This window comes from Melanotaenia boesemani, chromosome 4, assembly GCF_017639745.1.
Source record: "Melanotaenia boesemani isolate fMelBoe1 chromosome 4, fMelBoe1.pri, whole genome shotgun sequence".
In the NCBI taxonomy this organism is placed as follows: Eukaryota; Metazoa; Chordata; class Actinopteri; order Atheriniformes; family Melanotaeniidae; genus Melanotaenia; species Melanotaenia boesemani.
The window spans coordinates 39,402,147-39,424,608 of NC_055685.1; the positions used below are offsets into that span (position 1 = coordinate 39,402,147).

The 22,462-nt window shown below is 44.7% G+C and overlaps 2 protein-coding genes across 6 annotated transcripts in view; one reads left to right on the top strand and one right to left on the bottom strand.

Moving 5' to 3' along the window:
* kif16ba (kinesin family member 16Ba) overlaps positions 1 to 9,492 on the bottom strand; it is a 42,468-nt gene extending 32,976 nt beyond the window's left edge. For 2 of the 4 annotated variants that reach the window (XM_041981998.1, XM_041981999.1), the window contains exons 1-4: positions 9,103 to 9,491; positions 2,462 to 2,531; positions 2,270 to 2,383; positions 2,011 to 2,127 (exon numbers count right to left, since the gene is read on the bottom strand). In XM_041981998.1, the coding sequence (XP_041837932.1) occupies positions 2,011 to 2,127; positions 2,270 to 2,383; positions 2,462 to 2,531; positions 9,103 to 9,149 (348 nt within the window). In that variant the 5' untranslated portion in view covers positions 9,150 to 9,491. Of the gene's footprint in view, positions 1 to 2,010; positions 2,128 to 2,269; positions 2,384 to 2,461; positions 2,532 to 9,102 lie in introns of all 4 variants that reach the window. The other 2 variants (XM_041982000.1, XM_041981997.1) reach the window with 2 other exon arrangements.
* Positions 8,901 to 22,462, top strand: part of snrpb2 (small nuclear ribonucleoprotein polypeptide B2) — a 15,802-nt gene continuing 2,240 nt past the window's right edge. Inside the window, exons 1-4 of one of the 2 annotated variants that reach the window (XM_041982003.1) lie at positions 8,901 to 8,924; positions 18,444 to 18,515; positions 18,837 to 19,009; positions 19,081 to 19,215. In XM_041982003.1, the coding sequence (XP_041837937.1) occupies positions 18,452 to 18,515; positions 18,837 to 19,009; positions 19,081 to 19,215 (372 nt within the window). In that variant the 5' untranslated portion in view covers positions 8,901 to 8,924; positions 18,444 to 18,451. Of the gene's footprint in view, positions 8,925 to 11,124; positions 11,229 to 18,443; positions 18,516 to 18,836; positions 19,010 to 19,080; positions 19,216 to 22,462 lie in introns of those variants that run through there. The other variant, XM_041982002.1, reaches the window with a different exon arrangement.

Consider the following 22,462-nt stretch of genomic DNA (forward strand, 5'->3'; position numbering starts at 1 on the left):
CAGTCTGTAGCAGCTTTTAATCCCAGTATAAACCAGTCTGTAGCAGCTTTTAATCCCAGTATAAACCAGTCTGTAGCAGTTTTTAATCCCAGTATAAACCAGTCTGTAGCAGCTTTTAATCCCAGTATAAACCAGTGTGTAGCAGCTTTTAATCCCAGTATAAACCAGTGTGTAACAGCTTTTAATCCCAGTATAAACCAGTCTGTAGCAGCTTTTAATCCCAGTATAAACCAGTCTGTAGCAGCTTTTAATCCCAGTATAAACCAGTCTGTAGCAGATTTTAATCCCAGTATAAACCAGTGTGTAACAGCTTTTAATCCCAGTATAAACCAGTCTGTAACAGCTTTTAATCCCAGTATAAACCAGTCTGTAGCAGCTTTTAATCCCAGTATAAACCAGTCTGTAGCAGTTTTTAATCCCAGTATAAACCAGTCTGTAGCAGCTTTTAAATCCAGTATAAACCAGTCTGTAGCAGCTTTTAATCCCAGTATAAACCAGTCTGTAGCAGATTTTAATCCCAGTATAAACCAGTGTGTAACAGCTTTTAATCCCAGTATAAACCAGTCTGTAGCAGTTTTTAATCCCAGTATAAACCAGTCTGTAGCAGCTTTTAATCCCAGTATAAACCAGTGTGTAACAGCTTTTAATCCCAGTATAAACCAGTCTGTAACAGCTTTTAATCCCAGTATAAACCAGTGTGTAACAGCTTTTAATCCCAGTATAAACCAGTCTGTAGCAGCTTTTAATCCCAGTATAAACCAGTGTGTAACAGCTTTTAATCCCAGTATAAACCAGTCTGTAACAGCTTTTAATCCCAGTATAAACCAGTCTGTAACAGCTTTTAATCCCAGTATAAACCAGTCTGTAGCAGCTTTTAATCCCAGTATAAACCAGTGTGTAACAGCTTTTAATCCCAGTATAAACCAGTCTGTAGCAGCTTTTAATCCCAGTATAAACCAGTCTGTAGCAGCTTTTAATCCCAGTATAAACCAGTCTGTAGCAGTTTTTAATCCCAGTATAAACCAGTCTGTAGCAGCTTTTAATCCCAGTATAAACCAGTGTGTAGCAGCTTTTAATCCCAGTATAAACCAGTGTGTAACAGCTTTTAATCCCAGTATAAACCAGTCTGTAGCAGCTTTTAATCCCAGTATAAACCAGTCTGTAGCAGCTTTTAATCCCAGTATAAACCAGTCTGTAGCAGATTTTAATCCCAGTATAAACCAGTGTGTAACAGCTTTTAATCCCAGTATAAACCAGTCTGTAACAGCTTTTAATCCCAGTATAAACCAGTCTGTAGCAGCTTTTAATCCCAGTATAAACCAGTCTGTAGCAGTTTTTAATCCCAGTATAAACCAGTCTGTAGCAGCTTTTAATCCCAGTATAAACCAGTCTGTAGCAGCTTTTAATCCCAGTATAAACCAGTCTGTAGCAGATTTTAATCCCAGTATAAACCAGTCTGTAGCAGCTTGTAATCCCAGTATAAACCAGTGTGTAGCAGCTTTTAATCCCAGTATAAACGAGTCTGTAGCAGCTTTTAATCCCAGTATAAACCAGTGTGTAACAGCTTTTAATCCCAGTATAAACCAGTCTGTAGCAGCTTTTAATCCCAGTATAAACCAGCCTGTAGCAGCTTTTAATCCCAGTATAAACCAGTCTGTAGCAGCTTTTAATCCCAGTATAAACCAGTGTGTAGCAGCTTTTAATCCCAGTATAAACCAGTCTGTAACAGCTTTTAATCCCAGTATAAACCAGTCTGTAACAGCTTTTAATCCCAGTATAAACCAGTCTGTAGCAGCTTTTAATCCCAGTATAAACCAGTCTGTAGCAGCTTTTAATCCCAGTATAAACCAGTCTGTAGCAGCTTTTAATCCCAGTATAAACCAGTGTGTAGCAGCTTTTAATCCCAGTTTAGTGACTGGATTTTAAGCCTCCTGGACGGGATAGAAACCTGGAAACCTTGCTTCTCCTTAGCAACTGGACGGGTCAGAAGTTCTACATCTACCATCTTACCGGAGTTCCCATCATGGTGTGGGACTTCCCGGAACCGGTCTGACCGTAGGCGAAGACGCAGGCGTTGTAGCCTTCGAAAGCTGCCTTCAGCACATCAGAGCCCAGATCTCTGAAAACCTGAAGAGAAAGGAGAAGATGAAGGTTCAGCCGGGTCTTCTCAGTCCAGTCGCCAACAAACTAAGTTAATGGACCGGACCAGACCGGACCGGACCGGACCGGACCCTATGTCATGACACTAAGTCGTTCAAAACTCGTTAACCTTTTCCTGTGAGACGAAGGTAGAGCTCTTGCAGTCCGCCGAGTCGTAGGAGAAGTCATACATGAAGGTTTTGGTTCGTTCCCTCATCGAATCTCCTGTGACGCCATCAGGAATCTGAGAAAAGAGAAACCAAGAAGATCTGAGGATCCAGGAATCAACCTGCCGGCTTCTCTGAGGAAGAAAGAAACCTACCTTCAGGTTGGTGATGGAGGTCTTGCTTCCTTCCATCCTGATGATGCATTTGGCAGTCAGGTCCTTCTCCCTGGAAGAGATCACACACTTTAACCACGCCTCTCAGAGCGGCCATCTTGGTTTCTGACTTATGAGACGAGACAGGAAGCGGACTCTGAATTTAACAAGTTAGCCTGAAAATCTGAGTCCCTTCAAACCTGAGACAGAACGAGAGAGAAAGACAGAACGAGACAGAAAGACAGAACGAGACAGAAAGACAGAACGAGACAGAACGAGACAGAAAGACAGAACGAGACAGAAAGACAGAACGAGACAGAACGAGACAGAACGAGACAGAAATAGACAGAACGAGACAAAACGAGACAGAAAGACAGAACGAGACAGAACGAGACAGAACGAGATAGAACGAGACAGAAAGACAGAACGAGATAGAATGAGACAGAACGAGACAGAAAGACAGAACGAGACAGAAAGAGACAGAAAGAGACAGAACGAGACAGAACGAGACAGAAAGACAGAACGAGATAGAACGAGACAGAAAGACAGAACGAGATAGAACGAGACATAATGAGACAGAACGAGACATAATGAGACAGAACGAGACAGAAAGACAGAAAGTGACAGAACGAGACAGAAAGACAGAACGAGATAGAACGAGACAGAATGACAGAAAGAGACAGAAAGAGACAGAACGAGACAGAAAGACAGAACGAGATAGAACGAGACATAATGAGACAGAACGAGACAGAAAGACAGAAAGACAGAACGAGACAGAACGAGACAGAAAGACAGAAAGAGACAGAACGAGACAGAAAGACAGAACGAGATAGAACGAGACAGAAAGAGACAGAGCGAGACAGAATGAGACAGAAAGACAGAACGGGACAGAAAGACAGAACGAGATAGAACGAGACATAATGAGACAGAACGAGACAGAAAGACAGAAAGACAGAACGAGACAGAACGAGACAGAAAGACAGAAAGAGACAGAACGAGACAGAAAGACAGAACGAGATAGAATGAGACAGAACGAGACAGAAAGACAGAACGAGACAGAAAGAGACAGAACGAGACAGAAAGACAGAACGAGATAGAACGAGACAGAACGAGACAGAAAGACAGAACGAGATAGAACGAGACATAATGAGACAGAACGAGACAGAAAGACAGAAAGAGACAGAAAGAGACAGAACGAGACAGAAAGACAGAACGAGATAGAACGAGACATAATGAGACAGAACGAGACAGAACGAGACAGAAAGACAGAACGAGACAGAACGAGACAGAAAGACCGAAAGAGACAGAAAGAGACAGAACGAGACATAATGAGACAGAACGACACAGAACGAGACAGAAAGACAGAACGACACAGAACGAGACAGAAAGACCGAAAGAGACAGAAAGAGACAGAACGAGACAGAAAGACAGAACGAGATAGAACGAGACAGAAAGAGACAGAGCGAGACAGAATGAGACAGAAAGAGACAGAAAGAGACAGAACGAGACAGAAAGAGACAGAACGAGACAGAAAGACAGAACGAGATAGAACGAGACAGAACGAGATAGAACGAGATAGAACGAGACAGAAAGAAAGACAGAACGAGACAGAACGAGACAGAACGAGACAGAACGAGACAGAAAGACAGAAAGAGACAGAAAGAGACAGAACGAGACAGAAAGACAGAACGAGATAGAACGAGACATAATGAGACAGAACGAGACAGAAAGACAGAACGAGACAGAACGAGACAGAAAGACCGAAAGAGACAGAAAGAGACAGAACGAGACAGAAAGACAGAACGAGACAGAAAGACAGAACGAGATAGAACGAGACAGAAAGAGACAGAGCGAGACAGAACGAGACAGAAAGACAGAACGAGACAGAAAGACAGAAAGAGACAGAAAGACAGAACGACAGAACGAGACAGAAAGAGACAGAAAGCCAGAACGAGATAGAACGAGACATAATGAGACAGAACGAGACAGAAAGACAGAACGAGACAGAAAGACAGAAAGAGACAGAACGAGACAGAAAGACAGAACGAGACAGAAAGACAGAACGAGACAGAACGAGACAGAAAGAGACAGAAAGAGACAGAAAGACAGAACGAGATAGAACGAGACAGAAAGAGACAGAAAGAGACAGAATGAGACAGAACGAGACAGAACGAGACAGAAAGACAGAACGAGACAGAACGAAACAGAACGAGACAGAACTAGACAGAAAGACAAAACGAGACAGAACGAGACAGAAAGACAGAACGAGACAAAAAGACAGAACGAGATAGAAAGAGACGGGCTGTCGGTCCGACTGACGAACTGAAATCATGAAAACGTCCAACTGTAAGTAACTGTTTATATTCTGGTGTTTAAAAATTCATCCTGATGCAGAAGATTCGATATATAGAGAGACAGAACACGACATAAAACACAACTAAACTGCAGGAATCCATGAAGAAAGGAGGAAAGAAGAGAATAAAGAATGGGAAGTAGATAAAGAGAAGAGGAAGAAAGCACATCTGTTTCTGAGGAAGACCAAGAACAAATAAGTAAGAAGATAAGGAAAACCACCAAAAGAAAAAGGAGAACACGCAGAAGGAGAGCAGCTGTAGCACCAGGCTAACTTTTGTTAGCATCAGTAGTAAAAACCATGTTGAGCTTGTTCCTCTTGTTTCCACGGTGACAAAACTTTGGGTGGATGAGACTTGTAAGGACTGAGAAGGTGAATCGTGTCCATGTAAATGTGATCTGGAATCTTCAGGCAACGAAGACGTCTGCTAGGTCACCTTCTCTGTTTATACCCAATAAAGCCTGGAACTCAACAGCTAACCAGTAAGTGAAATAAAAGTGACCTTTGATAAATATATGAAAACTGATGAGAATGAACCCAGATGTGGCTCAACTCTCATTCAAGTCTTATTCTTTCATATATGAGGGAGGATGAGAGCCGGATTAACTTCCTGTGGAGCCCCTGGGTAAGAATGGGCCCCTCATGATGCCACACCATGTCACACATTCAGACACCAACCAGTCCTCTGAACAGCCTAAAGCACAGTGCACAGCAGGACAAAGACCTGAACCAGGACTTGAGAGATGTATCTGGACCTTCAGTTGATCCATCTACTGTTGGCCGAACCCTCATCAGAAATGGTCTCCACGGAAACGTGGCTGTCAAGAAGCCGTTCTTAAGTAAGGAAACAGGGAGGAAAGGCTGAGGTAGGTCACATTTCACAAGAACTGGACTGAAAATCAGTGGAAACTGGTCTGATGGAGGGACAGACCCTCCCCAGGACCCGGACCTCAAAGGGTCCGACGGAAGAACGGATCCTTCCCAGAGAAATGGGCGGCTCTGGTGATGTTCTTAAGATGGTAAAATCCTGTCTGATGTGTGGAATAAAATCCAGCTCAGAGTCAAAAAGGACTCCCTGACTTGTGATGCATTAGATGCATCACTTTATTCTATGAAAACCACTGAGTTTTAATACATTTTCAGCATATTGCAATAATATATAGTTTTTTATGTTCTGACATCTCAAAAGTCCCAAAGTGTCAGACGGTGCAACCATCTGAGCCAATGAAGAGACTAAGGAAACTTTTAAAAATGCTATATTTATGATTATAACTTCAAAATAAAACATTATGGCACAATTTTATGTTTATAGTCTTTCAAACAAGCTAACATTTATAAATACTAATAGTTCTAAAGATTCTGAGATCAACTTGTGTCCAACAATTTGAATGACCTAAAATGTCCTGGTGGCACAACCATAAAAACAGGAATTTTATTCTGATAAAGAGGAAGGAACAGCAAACAGGATGTTGCCTCAGCCAAACGACACCAACAGCCTTTATGGTTGAATGAAGAGGTTTGTAAATCTATATAAAATATTGATAAAATAGCTCCAACTCATAGTAGACTGTTACGCTATCAGTGTCAGGTGGTACAACCAAGGAAAAACTAGGAGCATGCGAGCAAATGCTTAAGCTGATGTACGAGTCCAAGCAGAAGCCTGATTATTTTGAAATTAGTTGCAAAAGTCAGGTGGTGCAACCAGTAAGTCAGGCGGTGCAACCAGTAAGTCAGGCGGTGCAACCAGTAAGTCAGGCGGTGCAACCAGTAAGTCAGGCGGTGCAACCAGTAAGTCAGGCGGTGCAACCAGTAAGTCAGGCGGTGCAACCAGTAAGTCAGGTGGTGCAACCAGTAAGTCAGGCGGTGCAACCAGTAAGTCAGGCGGTGCAACCTATAGAAATGTCACAATATGACATAAATAATGTTATTTAAAGCTTTAGCACTATATATTACACTAATTAAACTTATTAAAAGCTTTAAGTTAAGGATGTTATGATTACTGTTGCCTTTGTCAAGTAAAGAGAAATCAGCAGGACACAGCGCCGCTCCAGCCTGTACCACTTCGTCCCCGGCAACAACCCACAGATTTAAAAATACTGGGCCTAAAATCCATCCTTGGGGAACCCACCATTTTATTTTACGAACTCCTGAAGCGCATGTATCCATACTTAGAAAAAATTGTTGATCCGTGAGATAGGAGTAAAACCATCTAAGAACAGTACCTGAGAGGCTCCCCAGTCTGTCTAATAAAATAGGTTAGGCCATAGGTTAGGACCCGGTCCAGAGACACACCAGTGGACAGACCATAGGTTAGGACCAGGTCCAGAGACACACCAGTGGACAGGCCATAGGTTAGGACCAGGTCCAGAGACACACCAGTGGACAGGCCATAGGTTAGGACCAGGTCCAGAGACACACCAGTGGACAGACCATAGGTTAGGACCAGGTCCAGAGACACACCAGTGGACAGGCCATAGGTTAGGACCAGGTCCAGAGACACACCAGTGGACAGGCCATAGGTTAGGACCCGGTCCAGAGACACACCAGTGGACGGGCCATAAGTTAGGACCAGGTCCAGAGAAACACCAGTGGACAGGCCATAGGTTAGGACCAGGTCCAGAGACACACCAGTGGACACACCATAGGTTAGGACAAGGTCCAGAGACACATCATAGATTTTAAACCCTTCTGATCGTTTAGGCCCAGAATCCATCTGTGATCCGTTCAGAGAATATAAACCCAGCAGGGCTCTTAGATCCAGAGACTCTGGTCAACTAGTCCAGACCAGAGCCAGACCAAGATCCAGACCGGGGTCCAGACCAGAGTGCAGACCAGGGTCCAGACTAAGGTCCAGACCAGGGTCCAGACCAGAGTCCAGACCAGGGTGCAGACTAAGGTTCAGACCAAGGTCCAGACCAGGGTCCAGACCAGAGTCCAGAACAGGGTGCAGACTAAGGTCCAGACCAGGGTCCAGACCAGAGTCCAGAACAGGGTGCAGACTAAGGTTCAGACCAGGGTCCAGAACAGGGTGCAGACTAAGGTCCAGAACAGGGTGCAGACTAAGGTCCAGACCAGGGTCCAGACCAGGGTGCAGACTAAAGGTGGAGCATGTAGCTGTTCTGCTGCAGATGAAACGCAGACGTTTTAAATCCAGATGAAACATTTCTGTTTACATGAAACCTGCTGCTGACTTTGACCTGATCTGCTTTTAATCTTTTTAATGTCATTTATGAGTTTATCGTGATTCTTGTTATTTGTTGCTGCTACTACTTCTGAATGCTGTTTATGCTCCACCTGTAATGCTGTTAATGTTTATGTGAAGCACTTTGAACGGTGCTGTAATGAAATGTGCTGTAGAAATAAACTGTTTATGATTTTATGACGTCTCATCGGAGCCACAACAAATATAAAACAAGTTAATTAACAACTACCTTGTGGATATTTTGGAAACGTCTTAAATAAAAAGGCTGGATGTCCCTCTCTGTGACGACGTTAAGATGCACCGGAGCCCCGCGGTGAGGAACCGGACCAGCCGGACCAGCCTGGGGCCTTCTGTCCAGATGGGGGCGGACTGGGTGGAGAGGGATGCAACTTCAGCGATAAATGAAGGGAAATATTTTTAATCTGTGATTGTTTTTGAAACTTGTTTGTGGGTTTATTTCATGGGGACAAGCTCACGTCACGTGTGCTGACGGGTTAACAGGTAGCCTATGTTACTTTACTTTATCTCTGGAAGGTTAAACAAGCGGCGCGACAGGTAATAGAAGCATGAACACTGATCAAAGTGGAGCTTTTACCACATTTTCCTCCTGAAATCCGGCTTGTAATCAGCCCCCTGCTGGGATCAGGGTAATCCTGTTTTCTTGGATCAAAGTTATCCAAATCCAAAAAAGTTTTCAACAACACAAACTGAAGTCTTTACCCAGATCACAACTAGGATTGGATTACATAATTCAATCCGATTTCAGAATCCTTTCCCTTTAAAACAACCCATTTTCAAGATTTGATCCAATCCGAAACCCGACCAGATTAGGTTTGAACAACTGGCCCGAAAACAGTGATTCTGGATCAGGGTGATCCAGTCCAATGCTGCTTTGAACAACCAGGATAAAGGTAAGGTGGATTACGGGATCCTCTGTCGTGAAAAAAATATGATATTCCCAAATCCAGACAGCTTTCATCCAGATTAAATCTGGGCCCTGGTGATCACTGCAGCTGACCCACATCTGTCCCAGTGTTCGCAACACCTGCCACCTGCACCAAACACAGCGCGTGGCTGTCCGCAACTCACCGCCTGTTCATGGGCCTGACCCGCACAGCCACCCGAACCGACGCCATGGCACATCCCGCTGCGGTCCGGTCCGGTTAGCTAGCCTCCGTCCGCGCCGCTGCTTTATACAAACTAATTAGCTCTGATGCTAACAGGATAGCAGGAGTCACAGCCGGTGAGGAGGGCAAAAGTCAGGCAGGTAACCGGCTGACTGCGGACCAGGAGAACAAACTACACTGGTAGCGGGACAGGAGAGGGGGTGGCCGGCGCGGGCCTGGTGACTCAGCGTCGTTGTCCCGCCACGAACCGGTTCACATCCATGGTCCTAGTTCGGCAGCCGCTGAGTCTGTTAGCTTTTCAGCCTGTTAGCTGGAGTGGAAGGAGGAGCGGTATCAGCTGACAAAACATAACAGGGTATGGAAGCCCCGAAGGGACCAAACTGGACCAACTACTGCAGATAAATCAGCACGAAAAAAATTAAATAAATGTTTTCATGTCCACTTCACAACAAGTCAGTTTACCAGTTTTCATTAAAAGATATTTAAACAAAGGGGTAAAAACACAAATAATGGTAGTAATAATAATAATAATAATAATAATACCATTTTTAATTAAATTATTTACGAGGCACAACATCAAGAAATATTATACTTAAAATGGTCATTCCCAAGGAAACTACTTTCATAGGACAGAGCCCCCCAACCCATTCCACTACTGCTGTCACCTGGATCAGGACTCGGGATCAGGGCTCTGGATCAGGACTCTGGATCAGGGGTTTGGATCAGGACTCTGGATCGGGACTCTGGATCTAAACTCATCTTTAAAACATTGCAGTCTAAAGAGCATGTGACCAAAAACTGATCAATTAAATGGAGCCAGTTGATCAAATGAACCAAAAGAACTCGGCAGAAGAATGACAGTCATCAGATAGATAGATAGATAGATAGATAGATAGATAGATAGATAGATAGATAGATAGATAGATAGATAGATAGATAGATAGATAGATAGATAGATAGATAGATAGATAGATAGATACTTTATTGATCCCGAGGGAAATTCAAGCATCCAGTAGCATATACATACATTAAAGGTTAGTACTTGACATTAGGGGTTAGTACTTAAGCATAACTAGACTCATTTAAAATTAAATAGAGGCAACGGTAGATAAAGAGGACCATTATTATGGTCTATGTACATATATACTGTACAGGTGATCAAGTATGTACATATGTTGACGGTGGTAGCCAAACAAGGTGCATGAGTGAAAAAGTGCAGGATGTGAAAAAACTGCTGAGACAGTGTTAACAGAATGGGATAAGAGCAAATGTGCTTCCAAATGAGAAAAAGGCACATGTCCATAAAAACTATTCGGACTATGGTTGTGGTTGTGACCCCTGCGCCCTCAGCGAGATGTTGTACAGCCGGATGGCCCGGGGTACGAAAGAGTTTCTGAGTCTGTTGGTGGAGCAGGTCAGGGACAGTAGTCTGGCGCTGAACACACTCCTCTGCCTGCTCAGAGTTCTGTGCAGAGGGTGAGAGGAGGAGTCCAGGATGGTCAGGATCTTGTCCAAGGTCCTCTTTTCTGCCACTGAGACCAAAGAGTCCAGCTCTGTGCCCACCACAGATCCTGCCCTTCGGATCACTCTGTCCAGCCGTGCTGCGTCCCTTTTCTTTATGCTGCCTCCCCAGCACACCACAGCATAGAAAAGGACACTGGCCACCACAGTCTGGTAGAACATCAGCAGCAGTTTCTTGCAGATGTTGAAGGACCTCAGCCTCCTTAGAAAGTACAGACGGCTCTGTCCTTTCTTGTGGATGGCGTTGATGGTCTCTGACCAGTCCAGATGTTGTTCCTCCCCAGTCCACTTGGAAAGGACATGTCCACAGTCTGTCCTCACGTCTTCAGGAGCGGCTGTTTGTGTCTTATGTCCCAGTAAACTCTGATGGGCAGCGGTGGAGGATGAGGAGCATCCATACCAGACCTTACTGTCACTTTTAAAGATTGTGAATGAAACACTAATGCAGCGTGTAGTTCTCCTCCGGGCCTGCTGGTGGCGACAGAGAGCAGATTACCATAAAGAAGCAGCCGGCGGCAGCAGTGTGTTTCCTGTCGTTCACTTATGAGCAGTGCGAGAACAGAACAGGTTAGTTTTGCATTTTTTATCTTTGCTTGAAACACCTCTGGCCATCTGTAGTTTTTCCGGTGAGTTGGGCGAGTTCTGGTTGAGTGTTTAAGCCCCTGTGGTTCACGAAGTCTTCTGTGAAGAACTAACAACCTGAGAGCTGTTAGCCGCAGAGCTAACATTATGAATGAGAGACTGATAACGTGAAGCTAACGACCGCTAACATGAAGTCAGACTGAAAACCTTTAACCAAACTTAAGTTAAGCATGCTGGGAAGGAAGCCGAACTTTCTTATTCTGCTTAATCTCATGTTCTGGTTTTAACTTGGAGCATTTCAACTGCAATATGGTGTTACGCCGAAGTGTGTGACCCATCCGAATCTGTGACCACAGGGGGCGACAGTGTAAATTTCTCAGCGTGTACGTCTTAAAAGACGACCGAAGTCTTCACAACATTTGTATTTAAGTCTGAGTTCATTATAACGCAGGTACAGTACAGTTACACATTCTCATAGCTTTTAGAAAAGGTGACCTCTGTGATCCTGTTTACGTGAGGGTCCGCAGGTAAACCTGTAAGAGGGGTGACCTGGTCACCATTTCTGATAGCAATCAATAGAAAAAAAAACACTACATACAAAAAGTTACTATAGTGTACACATCACACAATGGTAAATGTTGAACTTTTTCAATCTGATGTCCCAAAGCAAACACACATTTACACACTGCTGTCAGGGGGCGGAGCTTACTCACCAGCTGATGTCAGAACATCCATAATGCCTCTGTTGTACCGGTTCGTTTATTACGTTGACGACTGCATTTGCGGTCTGTGTTTCTTTATTTTTATTTATAATAAACACAAAGTCACACATTCTGGTGGTCGTCAGTCATCCCTCTTAAAGTCTGAACTCCTTATTTCCCATCTCACACGGAATTCATGGGAACTTTAACGTTTTCATTTTCTGTTAGACACATTTTCTACCCTGTCTGATTAGTAGTGCATAACAATTCCTCCCCAAAAAACCGCTATAAAACTTTAAAGATTTCTCTTTTTTTCACTTGTTTAGCTAAAATCACTGTCAACGTCAATCCTGAACAAAACGACCAAATTTATGCAAATTAGTGTAACCATTTAAATAATATTTTGACTTAAAAAAAAGCTCTTTTCCATGAAATGTATGTTAGGGGTGCTGTGGATTTTATTTGAAGATCAAAGTAAATATTTTTCCTCAATCATTGTTAGCTCCAAATGAATGGAAAATAACGTGTTTATTTATTTTCCATTCCCATTCCATTTAAATGGTGTAATCAAATTGGCATTTAAAGGGTTAAAATAATTTGAATTATTACAGCATTTTGTTTGGTGTAGATCAGGACTGGAGTTGATTGCGCCCCCAAGACCGTGGTAACACACAGCTCAACAAAATAAAGGAACACTTACACAACACGGTGTACCTCCAAGTCAGTCACACGTGTGTGAAATCAAACTGTCCACTTAGAAACAACACTGAGAGCATGAGACGGAGTCTACAACCCACACAAGTGGCTCAGGTAGTGCAGCTCATGCAGGATGGCTCATCAATGCGAGCTGTGGCCAGAAGGTTTGCTGTGTCTGTCAGCGTTGTGTCCAGAGCATGGAGGCGCTACCAGGAGACGTGGAGGAGGCCGTAGGAGGCAACAACCCAGCAGCAGGACGCTACCTCCACCTTTGTACAAGGAGGACCAGGAGGAGCAGTGCCAGAGTCCTGCAACATGACCTCCAGCAGGACACAAATGTGCATGTGTAGCTCAAACAGTCAGAAACAGACTCCATGAGGGAGGTATGAGGGTCCGACATCCACAGGTGGGGGTTGTGTTTACAGACCAACACGGTGCAGGACGTTTGGCTTTTACCAGAGAAAACACCAAGATTGGTAACTTCACCACTGGCGCCCTGCGTTCTTCACAGATGGAAGCAGGTTCACACTGAGCACATGAGACAGACGAGACAGAGTCTGGAGACGCCGTGGAGAACGTTCTGCTGCCTGCAACGTCCTCCAGCATGACCGGTTTAGCAGTGGGTCAGACCCCTTGTGAGACCACATGCTGGTGTGGTTGGTCCTGGGTTCCTCCTAATGCAAGACAATGCTGGACCTCATGTGGCTGGAGTGTGTCAGCAGTTCCTGCCAGACGAAGCATTGATGCTATGGACTGGCCGCCCGTTCCCCAGACCTGAATCCAGTTGAGCACATCTGGGACATCATGTCTCCATCCACCAACGCCATGTTGACCACAGACTGTCCAGGAGCTGGCGGATGCTTTAGTCCAGGTCTGGGAGGAGATCCCTCAGGAGACCATCTGCCACCTCATCAGGAGCATGGCCACGAACAGCTTCCCGGTGAAACCAGACCCGCATCAGACCAGCGTCCGTGTTGAAGTTTTCTCCACCGGTTTTAATAAAAAATGATCGATTAGAATCAGATCTGAGGTGAAGCTGGTGTCCGTAGGACTGAACGGACGTCCTGATGTCTGTCCACCGCCACGCTGTGAAGCCGCTGTGTTAATGGCAGCCAACCACAGCACAACGTTCCAGCATGTTTAAAGGAAACTCTACGAAAATCCAAGGAAACTTTGAGGATCGATGGTGGAAAACCAGTGATGCTGCGTTAGTAACCTTCTGTTTTTACCTGCTAAAGACCCAGATGTGATCCAGATCACCCCCAAAACCTGATCACCTGTTCCTCCGTAAAACTGAAGCAACTCACTTTAGGCCCTTTCTCTCCAAGACGCATCATTGGTTCCATTTCTTTAGTTTCACATGTGGAAAACTAGCAAAGACCAGTTTGACAGACAGAAAACAAAGAGCAAAAGAAAGGTGCTTCAAATTTAAATAACTTAAAACCCAGAAGTCTGCTGTTTACACGCTGTTTACCTGCTGTTTACACGCTGTTTACCTGCTGTTTACACGCTGTTTACACGCTGTTTACATGCTGTTTACCTGCTGTTTACACGCTGTTTACCTGCTGTTTACACGCTGTTTACCTGCTGTTTACACGCTGTTTACCTGCTGTTTACACGCTGTTTACCTGCTGTTTACACGCTGTTTACCTGCTGTTTACACGCTGTTTACCTGCTGTTTACACGCTGTTTACCTACTGTTTACACGCTGTTTACCTGCTGTTTACACGCTGTTTACCTACTGTTTACCTGCTGTTTACACGCTGTTTACCTACTGTTTACACGCTGTTTACCTGCTGTTTACACGCTGTTTACCTACTGTTTACCTGCTGTTTACACGCTGTTTACCTGATGTTTACACGCTGTTTACCTGCTGTTTACCTGCTGTTTACACGCTGTTTACCTGCTGTTTACACGCTGTTTACCTACTGTTTACACGCTGTTTACCTGAGGGGTATTGCACGAAACCAAGATAAGGGATTAAGCCGGGATATGTTGGTTATCCTGGCTGAATTTAAGTCGGTTGCATGAAAGCAGCTCAAACTAAACCCGGCCAAGTTACTGTGGTGATTTATCCGCTGCAGTTAGCCTGCTCCAGACCAGGCTAACTGCTCAGGCTAAGATTAATCCTAGCGAGTCACCTGCATGTCCAACGTCAATTCTATGAGGAATTAATGTGTTTTACAGCATGTCCATGGTCTTCCTAAGTATGGCGCGTCATTTTAATCATCCAGTATTAAAATAGTACATATACAGTCACTGTACATTTAATCCAAATCTGTTCGTAATCGCAACAGCCTTTTTATATGGATTCCAGTTGTAGTATTATTATTCTATTCTATTCTACAGTCATTTAGCAGACGCTTTTATCCAAAGCGACTTACATTTGAGAGTAAGAACAACACAAGCATGAATTCAAACAAGATGGGACGTCATAATTAAGTGTTAGTCAGACCGCTTTTGAGTCCAGTTGGACCCAGGTGCTGTCGTGTAGTGCTAGTGTAGTGCATATAATTAATTTTTTTTTAGTCATTTTATTTAAATACAGGATCACGATTTCATCACACAATATCAACTTGGTCATAAGTGCATGATTTCATCAGGCCAAGTGTTATACTGCTATGCTAATGAAGACTGCTCGTCAAATTGCTGTCAGAGGTTTTATAAATATGTGTTTTATTGCATTAATTGAGATTACAAAACACAGCGGATTAGGTTACAAAGGTGTATTCAAAGAAATCCGTGACGAGGGCAATGTAGAATATTCAGGTCCAACTCCCCTTCACCTGTTCCCTCTTCATAATGGCTTTCCCTTTTTCGGAGGATGTGCTGGACGAGGAAGCCCGCATCCTCAGAAGAGCATTCAGACGTGAACGAGTCTTCAGGGACAGCTCACTATGGGGTGATTTAAACATTTAGATATAACATATAACATTTAGATTTAGATTTAAAATTTAGATTTAGATGTTCTATTTGACCATTATACATGTGGTTAAAAGTTATGTTAAATGTAGGAAAAATGTGCTAAATGTGAGAAAAGTGAGATAAATAATGAAAATGTGTCAGCTACAACTTTTATACTGAATTTTTACACTTGGCGCCCCATAGGTCACATCCCCTGGCCTTTGGAGATGACTATGTCATTGAGAGATACAGATTTTCGGTTACTGGATTTCCAGCAGTTTTCTGAGTGTCCGGCGTTTAATCTCTAGATCCAGCTCCATTCCTTGGAGCTTTCTCTTTTTGAGTCTGATTTTAACATCTGCCAGCTCTCTCTCTCTCTCCAGGTGCCCTGAATAAAGCGTTCTGACAGTTTGTGAGGTCTGTAAAGGAAATGTCAGTTAGCACAGCAGGATTTGTGCATAACGTAGATTTACTTTAGCCAATACTCACAATGTTACCAGGCCGCTTAGGAGACTGTGCAGCATCCGGGTCCTGCTACACATTTTCTATTAGCACCACATCACTGACTTCATATCCTTCATGGAATAAATAAGCAGGCCAATCCCATAAAACTGACATGCCTCAAGCCTTCTGGACTCCATGACACAGTCTCCTCATCTGCAGACGTGCATTCTGCAGCTGCAGATGTGCCTTCCCCCTGCCGTATACATGCAGCGAGAGGACTCGGATTAAGATTTCACAGAACATACCAAGCCTGTGATTTGGAGACACTGTACTAACCGGATCATCTTCTGGTGGCTCCAAAAGTGTAATTGTGTTCCCAGACACTGCAAGGTTATCCAAAGTCAGACACTATATTATATTTGATTGTGTTCCATGTGCAGTAGAATTGCAGTACTTTGTGTACCTTGTATGAAGCGGACAGTTTCTGTGGCTGGGACAGAGTCAGTTATTGTCCCTCCCTGGATCCCCTCCATCACTGGCCTCCCTTTATTTAAATGGAGGCCAGTTCCTCTGCTGGAGTCACATCCTGGCTTGGTGGGACGCCCCCTCTGCCAGTTTATAGGCCTTTTTTTAACTGCTACAATCATACAGACATTGAACATGTCAGCAGACACCTCATCTATTCACCTCATTTGTTCACGGTTTTCTACTTTGGAGTCACTTACCAGCCTGCAAAATGTTCTTATATTTAATTTTTACTTGCTGCAGGTCCTTTTATGGCCAGACAGGTTTGTCCTTTATGAAGGACAGAAAGATAAAATAGATAAAAACGTTACATGAGGAAAATAGATTAAATGACACATTGTGGATAATTGTTTGCTCTACATTTCCTGAGTAACATGCACCTGCTTGTCACTCTTAAAGTATACAACAGTTAGTGGATTTGAAAAGTAATCCTTTAATTGTAGCCTAATTATGACAGTTCCAGTGGAGCACTGTTTATTAATTGTACAGTTTTTGACTACTTACGCATTGAGCCGGTCGGCTATTGTCTGCCAGGCTCTCTCGCGTTCTTTACTTATGGCATTGGTATTGCCTTTTTTCCTTATAATATCCTTAACTTCATCAGAGAACTCCGTCAGGAGCTGTTGTTCAGCGGCCGTGACGTAGGACGCGCAGCTTTTATCCATTTCCCCATCGGTGATTCTGTGAGCGATCGCGAGGTCTGCTTCAGTATGCCGTGCACACGCACTTATCCCAACTATCTTCACCTGGCTTAACCTAGCCACACCTTCTCATCCTGGCTCAGCAAACGTGCAACCAATTAAGCCAGGATAGGCCGCGCAAGCTAGGTCAAGCTGGGCTTGTTTAATTATCCTGGATTTCTTTATTCTGGTTTCGTGCAATACCCCTCTGCTGTTTACACGCTGTTTACCTGCTGTTTACACGCTGTTTACCTGCTGTTTACACGCTGTTTACCTGCTGTTTACCTGCTGTTTACACGCTGTTTACCTACTGTTTACACGCTGTTTACCTGCTGTTTACACGCTGTTTACCTGCTGTTTACACGCTGTTTACCTACTGTTTACACGCTGTTTACCTGCTGTTTACACGCTGTTTACCTACTGTTTACACGCTGTTTACCTGCTGTTTACACGCTGTTTACCTGCTGTTTACACGCTGTTTACCTGCTGTTTACACGCTGTTTACCTACTGTTTACACGCTGTTTACCTACTGTTTACACGCTGTTTACCTGCTGTTTACCTGCTGTTTACACGCTGTTTACCTACTGTTTACACGCTGTTTACCTGCTGTTTACACGCTGTTTACCTACTGTTTACACGCTGTTTACCTACTGTTTACACGCTGTTTACCTGCTGTTTACACGCTGTTTACCTACTGTTTACACGCTGTTTACCTGCTGTTTACACGCTGTTTACCTGCTGTTTACACGCTGTTTACCTGCTGTTTACACGCTGTTTACCTGCTGTTTACCTGCTGTTTACACGCTGTTTACCTGCTGTTTACACGCTGTTTACCTGCTGTTTACCTGATGTTTACACGCTGTTTACCTGATGTTTACCCGATGTTTACCTGCTGTTTACACGCTGTTTACCTGCTGTTTACACGCTGTTTACCTGCTGTTTACACGCTGTTTACCTACTGTTTACACGCTGTTTACCTGCTGTTTACACGCTGTTTACCTGCTGTTTACCTGCTGTTTACACGCTGTTTACCTGCTGTTTACACGCTGTTTACCTGCTGTTTACCTGCTGTTTACACGCTGTTTACCTGCTGTTTACACGCTGTTTACCTGCTGTTTACCTGATGTTTACACGCTGTTTACCTGATGTTTACCCGATGTTTACCTGCAGACTTCAGTTTTTGTTGTTCATCTTCTTCCTGCTCTGAGGTGCTGGTGACGAACAAACTAATGTTGTCTTGTTTCCTCAGACTCCATCATGGATATCCGACCAAACCACACAATTTATATCAACAACATTAACGATAAAGTCAAGAAAGAAGGTGAGTTCTGATAAACGATCAATACTAGAAATGAGGTGTGAATTGATTGATTTGGGGAGGACAGCTGAGTTTGAGTTAGTGGCTCGAGGAAAATCTGCTTCATTTCCTGAGTCTGTTGACAGTTTCAGTATTTATTGACGAGTAGAGGTAGAATACTAGAACTTCAGGTTCACGCATATTTAATCTCTTGACGTCTTTATTTTTGCCCAGTTATTTCTTTATTTCCTGTTATTGAGCATCTTTGACTTTTTTGTCCCTCCTGTGATTCCGTACTGGTCTACGACCCGTGTCACATTAATCTCCATCGTCTTCGTCCTGCAGAGCTGAAGCGTTCGCTCTACGCGCTCTTCTCTCAGTTCGGACAGGTGCTCGACATCGTGGCCATGAAGACGGAGAGGATGAGGGGGCAGGCCTTCGTCATCTTCAAGGAGCTGGCCGCCGCCACCAACGCGCTGAGGCAGCTGCAGGGTTTCCCCTTCTACAACAAGCCCATGGTAGGCCGAGCATGCTGCTGCTCCTGCTCATCCTTCCAGCTCTATCTCACCGCTGTCCTGTTGTCTTCCAGAGGATACAGTACGCCAAGACCGACTCCGAGGTCATCAGCAAGATGAAGGGTACGCACGGCGACAAGGAGAAAAAGAAGGAGAAGAAGAAGAAGGCTCAGGAGCCGGCAGCTAACGCCGCAAAGAAGCCGATGGCGGTGAGTGAAGCGGCGTGCTGATGTTGCTCCGGTTCATGAAGCAGCTCGCTTTCTTCTCTCTGATCATAGAGCCTAAACTCCGTGTGGCCTGTTTTCACCAACGCATACGCCACGTGCGCCTGCGTGTCGCATGTTCTCCCAGCGCCTGTTATGTAATCTGTTAATTACATCGGTAACGGCCGATATCGGCTGATACCGTTATTGTGCTGATAATATTGATTCTGATCTGTTTAAGAAGCGTCTAAAGCGACTCTGGTTGCGACTTTGAAGCTAAACCAGCCGAGCTTACTGGACAGAGCTGGATTTCAGAGGTCCGTCGTCCGTGTCTCCAGCACTCAGTGACACATTCTCACGTTACCATCATGTAAACACACCTGGGGTCTCATTTATAAAACTGTGCGTAGGATTCTTACTAAAAGTGTACTTACGCCCAAAAACGGAAGTTGGCGTACGCCATAAAATATTCTGAATTATAAAACCGTGCGTACGCACAGGTGCAAGCAATTTCCCCTTTATAAATCACACTCATCCTTGAAGTTTGCGCAGGTGAATTTGGCTCATGTTCCGCCCACTACACACCCACTTTCCACCATAAATGGTCAATGCAAAGTACCTCAGCGTGTATTAAAATGAGCCAGCTGATCCATGTTGTGATCCATGAACAACGGCAACCGCAGGGAAGCGAACCAAAAAACGCAACTTCACAGAGGCAGAAATCGATGCATTAGTGAGTGAGGTGGAGAGTCGAAAAATTATTTTGTTTGGTAGCCACAGTAGTGGCGTGACAAATAAGAGTAAGTGTCGTGAGTGGCAACACATAGTTACCTCAGTTAACTCTGTGAGCGGGACAGAGCGGACCATGGCGAGATCAAAAAGAAACCATCAATGAACTGAAGGAAATCAGAACAACACTGCATAATTTGTGTGACATTATGTTCGACATTTCAAACACATTAAAAGAGCTTGTGAAAAAGTGAACCTTATTGTCTGCTTAATCGCTGCATGACCTCCTCACGGAGCCGTGCCCCGTGTTGGAACTCCCTGTGTCTGGGAGGGGGCTGTGGGTGAGGGTCGGCATTCCGAGGAGGGGGGAGGCCAGGAGGTAGTTGGATGCCGTGCCTCAGTGCCAGGTTGTGCAGCACGCCACACGCCCTCACGATCCTGCGCACCTTTTGGGGATGGTACAATAATCTACCCCCTGACGCATCCAGACACCGCCACCGGCATTTTAAAAGGCCGATGGCGCGCTCTACAGTTGAGCGCGCACGGGAGTGAGCGGTATTGAACAGGGTCTCCTCTGCGCTCTGGGGGTTTGGGAAGGGGGTCAGGAGCCAGCGCCGGAGGGGGTAGCCACTGTCCCCTGCATTTCAATGAAACAGTGCATCAGTGGTCTGCATCTGGCTAAGCTGGTTGTCAATATAAAGTTATTGTCTTACCAAGAAGCCAGCCATCACGTACAGCGCCTGCCTGCAGTCTCTTCCCTACACTGCTTTGCGCTAGGATGTAAGAGTCACGTGTAGAGCCAGGCCATCGTGCAACTACATTTGTCAACATCATGTTGGATTGACATATGACTTGAACATTGATAGTATGCACATGCTTCCTATTGACATACATGAATTCATCGACATATGGGGCCCTTATAGCAATATGAGTGCAGTCAATTGCGCCGATTACATTAGGAAAACCGGACATTGCTGCAAATTGCCTTTTAATGTCGGCCTGTTCTCCTGCAATATAGGGAAATTGGATGTGGAAGAGTGTAGCAGGACGCATAGACAGCGGAGACGGGTTATGAACTCTTGCCGGGTTGAAGTCATGCACGCTGACCAGTGAGCCGAAATCACATCTGCGGTCATACAGCCAGAGCGCAAAATTAATTGGAGACATGGTGACAGGACCCCACGCTGCCACAAGAGGACTCTGGATGCAGTGTGTTGTTAATTCCCCACCTCTCCATCTGTGTCGCCAATTCCCCCAGCCTCCAAAACCAGCGTATGCATGGGTCAGAGCTGCCGTGAAAGACCGCACATTTTCACCTCAAGTTTGTTTTTTATAAATCACAACCTTTGCGTGAAAAGAGGCGTACGCCAGTTTCAGGCCCCATTTTGTGCGTACGCAACGGTTATAAATGAGACCCCTGATCCGTGTACACATGTCGGCTGGAAGCGGACTGATTTCAGCTGAATGGACCAGCGGTACCCAACCTTGGGTCCAGGACCCCCTAAAGGGGTCCCTGCAGCTTTGAACATTCAGAGACGTTGTGGTTAACGTCCACACATTGTCCTTATTTTAATAGAAAAAGTAAGGCTCTATGGTTATTTAATGAACTTAATTTAACCGTATGGAAGGACAGGACTCGGCCAGAATACATATTCATGGTGAGAATCTCACTTTTAAACCATAAAAGCAAACATGGTTTCAGCACGGGGTGGGCGGGGGTCCCCGAGGAGTAACGGTTGGGAGCCGCTGGAATAGACATATTTGTTCATGTAAACTTAGCTACTGATGCTAATTCATTCAGCTGTGGAGGAAATTTGTTGAATAAGTGATGCTGGACAGCAGTGCAGACCTGGACAGTTTCACGGTGATGGACTCGTGCTGCCTCCCACTCGGCCGCTGTCTCTCCACTTCCTCTTCACATCCACAGATGAACAACAGTCCAGGTCTTTGGTGTCATCAGGGGACACCTGCTCTGCAGACCTGGTACCAGGGCTGACCGCAGGAATCCAGGCTGCTTGCTGGTGACGATGATTTGATCCGTCAGATACACACCACCTGTCCAGCATCGCTCTAAATTCCTCAGTAAGGACGAGGCATCCCTAGTTCACCTAGCAGCCGCTGGAGGCAGTGATGTTCATGCACGAGGGATGCATGCAGAAGTTAAGAAAAGGCTCTATTAAACACCACCACTAATTAATCCTAAAGATCCTCCTCATCCTGACTTTCCATGTAAGATCATCTGTTATATTTTCCTCTGGATCTCACAAATATGAGACCAACAAATATTTCAGAACTACAAACATAAAACCTGATTTATTGTCTGAAAGTCCAGTTTTTTTAAGGGAAAGTGTTGCACTATATTTCACAGGAGGAGCTTCCAATCTCCTGCTGTGGTTGGGGTAAAACCTCCCTCAGCCCCGTCGCACAGAGACTCCAGCTCCTTTCTGAGCCGAGAGTCGAACCAAACTCGGATGAAACCTCTGAGATAGGATGAAGTCATCAGAAAACCTCCATGTTTGTTAAC